Raw genomic sequence first — 7514 nt, forward strand, 5'->3', positions numbered from 1 at the left:
ATAGCAGGTGGGTGAGCTCAGCCTGGCTTCAGCCCATCCCTAAAGCTGTGCCAGCCTCCTTCCCCATCCTGGACACTTGGTGACATTACAGGGAGACTCTTCGGGGCTGTCTGGCCAGAGCCCAAAATGCTGCTGTTGCCTTTGGTGGGTGTTTCTGGTACATTTTGTGTGGCCTCTGTTCCTCATTTAAACCCCCTCCCAGGCTGTACTTTCCATGCCTGTCGCCATAAGATGTCCTGCCCTTTGTGCTGCTTCTTCACCATCTCCCACCGGTGTCCTCCTCGCATTAAGGCTGGCGGAGGGCTGGAGGCGTGCAGCCATGCGAAGCTGGGTGACCGGCGGGGACACCACGTACCGCCGGGCGCTCGATCAGTGCCAGGCGCTGCCCTGGGCTTCCCGAGTGCTCCCGAGCCATGTTTATCCAGAGCTGTTGACGCACGTCGTGTCGTGTCCCCACAGACCAGCAGCAGCTGGTGGTTGACCCGTGCGGGGACAGTGGCGCTTGGGGACAGCAGGCTGCTGATGGCCCAAGTTTTCTCCGGGGATTAGAGCATCTGCTAAAGCATGTACTAAAAATAGGAGAAAGGATCACAGCACTGGTTTCAGCCTGCAGGGAAGGCTCTCCAAGACACATAAAACTTAGGGTAAGAGGGGTGGAATAGCGAGGCTGGCCTTGCTAAGGGACAGGGAAGCTGCCAGAGCCCAGGGGAGGCGGAGGTAAGCGAAATAAAGACAAGAAAGCCTGGAGAGCACCCGAGGCTGAAGAAGGGTCGCGAAGGTACAGAAACTGAGCCAGGGAAATCGCATGTCAGGTCGTTATCTTTATTGATGTTCATCTCCTTTCCTGTTTCAAAGCAAAACAGGATTCCAGGTTGTGGTCTCGCAGGTACTACAAGAACAACTAAATCCACGTCAGCGCCGAAGGCAATGCCTGCTTCTCCCAGTGACACGAAAAGCAACGTGCCTTCAGCTTGGCTGGGAGCAGGGCACGGGGCAAGCACACGGGGCTCGTCCTGGCACCGGGGACAACGAGGTGTGACCGGGTTGGCCGGACCCTGCCCCTGCGCACCGCATTCCTGTCAGCAGAAATCAGCACCAATTACCCACGAGGTAAAGACAAATCCCACTGCGGTACTGACTGGGGTTAATGGGAGGGATATGTCCTTCATTCTGCATCACTCAGCCTGAGCTTCTCACGGTTTAGGGGAAATGGTGTCCTTATCCCAGGGATGACTTGGCATCTCAAGCTTTTTCCTGATCCAACATGAGTGTAAAAGATCTGTAGAATATTGAAGTTCAAACAAATAAAGTGATGATGCCAAAAATGTTGCCTTTTCATGTCAAGCTGTAAGACACTAGGAGTATAAATTTTGGTCTGAAAAAGAGCACTGGTGGTTGAAATATTGTGACCGTTTACAAATTTTCTAGAGAACTAGTTGAGAAATCCAGCAAAACTCATTCTTTCCAGTGGAAAGCCTTCACATTTCACTGGATCTGCATTTTCAAAGAAAAATAGATTTTATCAAAAATTTCCAACTAGCTGTTCTGCTAACTCATGTGGAAATTACCTTGTCTGCAACTAACTTGAATTAGAGGACTTTTTTTTTTTTCATTTTTTCCCTTTCTCTCCATGGAGATGAGAGCCAGAGCTTCATCTGCTTCAAGAGCTGAAGAATTTCCTGGTTGGTGGCTGGCAGATATCCCTCCTCGAGCTGCCGCTGCCCGGCAGAGCGGGGAGAGGTCTCCTCATCCTGTGTTTGGACAGAGCATAGGTTAGCCTAAATCTCCCCAACTTTCAAGATAATGCAAGACAATGTGCTTTAGGCTGTGAAGCCATCACAGCAGGGAATGCTTTCTTCCTCCCTCTGCCCAGCAGGTCCTGCCCTGGCTTTCACCTAACAGAAGAGCTCAGGTGAGTCCACTTCAGTGCCCAGACAGTGGCAGAACAGCCACTGAAGATATAATTTCTTTTATTTTTTGCTGATATTACTGCAGTAGGTGTTCCCAAATGAGGCTGATCTCAAAAACCACTCTCCTCTTACCGTAGCCCGGCTCCCCGCGGCCAGGTGGCTTTCACGTGCTCCTAGCTAACGTGGCATTTGCTCTGCGGTGTTGGGATGGGGCAGGAGGCTGTTGGCAGTGGCTCATCCCCATGTGTCACCTCCGGGACATCAGGCCGCCTGTCCCTCCCATTCGTAGAGCTGTTCCACTGCTGCTTTCCATTATCACTCACTGCCACAGCCTCTTCTGCGTGACTCAACAAAACTCCCCTAGCAGCTATTTCTAGACTAGTTAGTGAGGTCGGATGTGTTATTCATGGCATTGTCTTCCTCTCTGAGGGGCTCCAGCCAGGCTGGGACCTGCCACCGGCCCCCCAGCACGCAGACCTTCAGCCAGAGGAGGCTGGCAGGGAACAGATGGGGAAGGCAACTCCCAGCATCTCCCCTGCCTTGCAACGCCCCGTACTGCCCTCTGCAGCATCTCTTGCCCGGGCTGGTCCCGGCTGCTGTGGGGGGAGTGCAGATGCTGACATATGTTCTGCAGCTGGATCCCCCTGCCCAGCTGTCCCAGGGGACATGGAGCACTGCAGAGCCTGTTTTGGGCTGCCCTGGTGTGTGCTGCCTGCAATGGGACGCTGCCACGGCTGCCGGCAGCCCTGGTCGCAGCAGCTCATGAAGTGTCACCAGGTGCTCTGTTTCCATACAGCTTGAACCTACAAGGAGGTGCAGACCCGCGATCCCTGGTCCCAGATTTGGGACTTCTCTAGGCAGACTCATGGGAGCAGCCTCGCAGTGATGGCGGGGGGGAAGCCATGGGGCCAGGCAAAGCTGGAAGGCAGCACCACGCATAAGCCGCTCTGGAGGAGATGAGCTGGCAGGAACAAGTTCTTGCAGGTCCCCATCACCCCCAGCCTGCTTCTTAGTATCCATCCTATGGTGAGGTCACTGAGTCCACCGCTACATCGGAAAGAGGAAGGAGGACTGTTTCACTGAAGGAAAGCAGCATTCTGCAGTAGGACATTTACCTGGCACCCAGGGTGGCTCTCACCAGCATCCCCAGCCTCCGGAGGGAACAGGATGCTCCCAGGCAACCACCAGCAGCAGGGACCCCACCAACAAGCTCTGGGATGTGGTGGGAGCTGGCTGGAGCACACGACCTGCCTCCTCGCCAAGACGTCGATGCCACATGACAGTGTGCCACCACCGCCTCCATCACCACAACCTGGTGCTGTCACAGCCTCCCAGGCAAAAGGATGTGGCTCCTCATGCGGTTGGTCGGTAGGTGAGTGTGGGGTGGGGAAAGACTGAAGTTGCCAGGGGCTTGAGGGGACACAGGGCATGCTGATGGCAGGGGAACCACTGGAAGGTGCTCATACAAAGCTGCCTCTCCTGAGCCTGGAAGCCACAAGTTGTTGCAAGCTAGGATGGAACATGGGAAGGGGTCCCCGTGTGCTTACGCAGGTCATGAACCATTCGTGGGCGTTTGCTTTGGCCCCTGTCCTAGTCCTGATAGTGGGACACACAAACCTTTGGCCACCCCAGACAACTATTTGATGTTCCCCTAGCAATTAGCTTAATCCCAGGAGCAAGCTCTGTGTGCAGGCAAGCCCTGACGTAGCAGCAGGTCTTCTCCTTGCCTCCTGTGAGCTCCTCCTTGAGCTTTCCTGTCCTGGCTGCGTCCCCAGGGCAGCCAACACCAGGCAGGCAGTTGGGGGATGACGTTTTCCAATGTTCTTCCCTGTTTCCTCACCTGCTCCTCTCTGGCCTTTCCATCCACCTAGTGCCTGCAGACAAACCCCCAGCAGCGCAGCTGCACTTTCTCCCTGCGGTGGCTCTCCAGCACGGACAGGCTGGGGAAGGGAAGCCTTTCTCCTGAGCTGGGAATCCCCTCCTGCCCTCCTGCTTCCCCAAGAAAGAGCCTGACACGGAAGGGGAAGGGGTATTTTTAGCACTTACCCTGTGGTTATTTCAAGGATTGAGCTAAGAAGAGGAATTGACATCAAATGAAGGAGATTGGTTTTGCTTTAAAAGGAAGCCTTTTTTTTTTTTTTTTTTTTCCTACTACTCAGTGATTGCAAAACTTCTGTGAAGAGGGATTGGTGAAAATCACCTTTTGTAGGAGGCAGCAGGCTCAAGCAGGAGATTGGCATCAGAAATCGCTGGCCACTGTTCCTATGCTGGCACTGGCTTCTTGTGCCCTTGTCCAGCTCCCATAGTGACTTCGCATCCCAAAAGAAGGGGATGGGGTGGTGCTAAGCCCCTCTGCCCCAGCACTGGTCACGGCTTCCAGCACCTGTGAAGCTAGGAAATGCCTCCACCTCCCAGACTGTCCTCACATATGTCCTTTCTTCATTGCTGCTCTCCAGCATCTTTTCCTGACTGTTGCTCATGGCTCTTCCTAAAACTCTTGGGATACCAGGTGCTCTCGCCTTCCCAGCTGCCATCTGACCCCAGTACGTACTGACTATGGCAACCCATCTGAGATCCTCCAACTCCCAGACTAAGATGTCATCCACACCTTGAGGAATTTGCCTGAAAGCAATATGGTTAATAGGGGAAAAAGTGCCTTGCTGCAATGTGAGAGTTGCCAGCATCAACGCGGCAGGCAGGAGCGTGGTGAAAGCAGGTTCTCCAGGGACCCAAAGGGCAGATGGTGGCCCTTAAAAGCAAAACCACTGGCCAGAAGGTGGCAATATCCCCTCTCCTTTCTGGGCCTGACACCGAGCAGAGCAGAGAAGGGATCAGCCCCTTGTGCCGGGGATGGGTCCATTTTGGTTTGGAAAGTTCTAACCCCACTCAGACCCGCTTTTGGACTGAACAGCTCGGGCAATGGCCGGACAATGCTCCATGTCCCACCCAGGTGGTCGGGCATCCCTGATGTCCATCGCCTGAAGCTCAGCCTACACCGGCCATAGTGGGTACTGGTGGTATGAATGCCACAGCACCTACGGCCAGCGGGGACGAGGGTGTTCAACAGTGGGGAGTGCAAAGTCCTGCCCTGGAGAGAACAGCCTCAGGCACCAGTATGTGCTGGGGCCACCCAGCTGGAAAGCAGCTTCACCTAGAGAGCAACCCCAAACCTTCCTCCCTCTCCACCTGTGCAGAGGTGGGTTTGCACTTTGCCCACCTTTGTGTCTCAGTCAGAAGAGATTAGGGGACTGCTTGACCTTCCTGACCCTCTCGTCTGAAATCTTCTGCGGGGTCTCGTTGTGCTGATGGTCACTTTTTCTTGGGCAGTGTGGGGCTGTTCCAGGCAGCTGAAGAGATAACCTTAGAAGTCACACCAGAGGGATTAGCATCTCCAGCAGAGCCTGTGTTCCCACTGAAACCTCATCTTTCAACAGAGATGTGGCACTGGGACACTTTGGAGCAACAACCAGCTGTTCCTGGCAGGCTGGATGCAGAACACCTGCTGGAAAGGAGTCCAGGGCAGTGACCGTAACTGGGAGAGACTGGAAACCTCTGGAGCCCCTGTGCCCCTCTGGGTGGAGTCTGAAGAAGGAGGTATCTGGTTCGACATGCCCTGCACACAGGATTGCCTTTGCTTGGCAATTCCTGCCTTGCACGTGCTTGGTGAACCACTGCCCTCCCTCTGCCCTCTGAGCACATGATGCCCAGAAAAGCACCCAGGCACCTCCCAACACTGACAAAAGCAGCTTTTCCTGGTCAGAAAATTTCTAATCCCTCCAGAAGCTGTTCAAATTTCTCTGCAATGTCCCCCTCAGGGCCCAAGGCATTTCCCCATTCCCCAAGGCTGAAAAGGGAACTTACAGAGAATATTTCATAACATCAAAATCCTCGGGGTTAGAGTGAAAGGAGCGCTTGGGCTAGCACAAGGGAGAAGTGTGGACTCTGTATCTGATTGCAGGTCTAAGTAAGAACAGGACCTGCAAAAGCCATGATTGGGAAGGTGGGATGTCAAAGAAATATCAGGGACTTCCAGAGTGCAGTGAGTACCAGCAGGACTGAACTGAGTCAAGAAAGGTGAAAGCTGAACTATGTCGCTGTGGTGAGACCCGTCTGACTTCAGTTTCACCAAACATGACAAATAACTTCATGGCAAGGGACCCCAGCTTTACCCCAGGCCCTAAGGAGTCTCGCAGCACGAAGCTGTTGGGCGTGCTGCATGCGGCAGGGCCCCAGGGTGCTGTCACCCCATCCCACACAGCACCAGTACCTGGCCTCAACAGCAGGTACTGCTTTGTGAGGCTTTTCTACCTCAATCCTCAGGGTCCTGTGATGTGTATAAGCAAAATCCATCATGCCAGAGACTTAACAGCAACTATCTCTCATTGCAGAGCCCTTAGTAGAAGCAGACCAGGTTCCGAGATCAGGTTTATCTCTGGCACGTGCCACCTAGGATTGGAGCGAATGGCCTAGAGAGTATCTTACGTGGGACAGCAATACCAGGACCCAGGTACCGCAAAACAAACAGCAGCTTCCTGAAATAGCAGGGATGCTGGAGGAGACTTTGGGCTGATGAGGGAGCAGCTGAGTTGGGTTGAAAATCCGGGGCCTTGCAGAAAACTGAGAAAAATGTGAATTGCATTATGGAAATGGTCAGGGTGCTTGAATTGTGTCTGGGACCATACGGGAGCCTAGAGAGTAAAAGTTCCTCTAGGGACTGCCCAAGTTGAAACAGCACAGCATGTCCCAATGCTCCTTCATCTCCTCCTGACAGGCTTTCCCAGGCAAGCCCACTCCCACAGAATGTTCTTCCCACAGAGATCAGTGTGTTGCCAAGCAGATCACATCGCCCCTGCGGATGGATGAAGTCTGCCCAGATGCCTCTGCTGGACCTCCCTGCAGGCTGTGAGTTACCCATCTCACAGCTGGGGATCACTCATCCCACAGCTGGGGATCACACTGCACTAACTAGTGTCTGACTTGCCCTTACATCTTCCTCCGTGGGGCAATAATCAGGGCTGGAGAGGGCAGCAGAGGGGTAGGACCTGCCCTGATGTCCCACAGGTGCTGGAAGTCTCTGTTGTACCTGATGCTTTGTCTGCAGGGATTGGGAGCAGCATGTGCTACAGGAGAGAGTGTTGCTACCTTCTTGTTTCATCTTATCCCATAAAAATAAGCAGATTGTTGTTATTTTAATCAGCTTAGTCCTCATTTTAGAGGCAGAAACCAAAACACAAGGTTTGGTGTCTAGGGAATATAGACTTGGGTTATCCCCTGGTCCTCTCCAACAGGGACTCTGCTTTCTGCAGCTGGGAAAGCATTTCCCACCCTGAAATACTCAGGGACAATTCTCTAAGTACTGGTTGCAGTGAGGAAAGGCTCCTCTTGCCCTAAACTAGGGAATCCCAGCCCAGCAGTCCCGATTTTCTCCCAGTGGCAATGCAGCCAGCGGGATGTCCAGAGCAGGGCAGGCTTCCTGCTTAAACCACTCCGAAGCAGAAACCCATGGATGGAGCTTGCTGGCCTTCACATGCCCTCTGCAGAGACATCCAAGCTGTGCGCTCCGGTGGGCAGCTCAGCAAATTTGCTTTTATCCTCTCTCTTTCC

The 7514-nt window shown here is 53.6% G+C and overlaps 1 protein-coding gene across 1 annotated transcript in view; it reads left to right on the forward strand.

The window, feature by feature from the left end:
* The first annotated feature begins 319 nt into the window (after window positions 1–319).
* Window positions 320–7514, forward strand: part of LOC104283558 (protein Wnt-11b-like) — a 12517-nt gene continuing 5322 nt past the window's right edge. Inside the window, exon 1 of the mRNA XM_009881758.1 lies at window positions 320–400. Coding sequence (XP_009880060.1) covers window positions 320–400 — 81 coding nt within the window. The remainder of the gene's footprint in view (window positions 401–7514) is intronic.

This window comes from Charadrius vociferus, unplaced genomic scaffold (genome assembly GCF_000708025.1).
Source record: "Charadrius vociferus isolate BGI_N301 unplaced genomic scaffold, ASM70802v2 scaffold472, whole genome shotgun sequence".
In the NCBI taxonomy this organism is placed as follows: Eukaryota; Metazoa; Chordata; class Aves; order Charadriiformes; family Charadriidae; genus Charadrius; species Charadrius vociferus.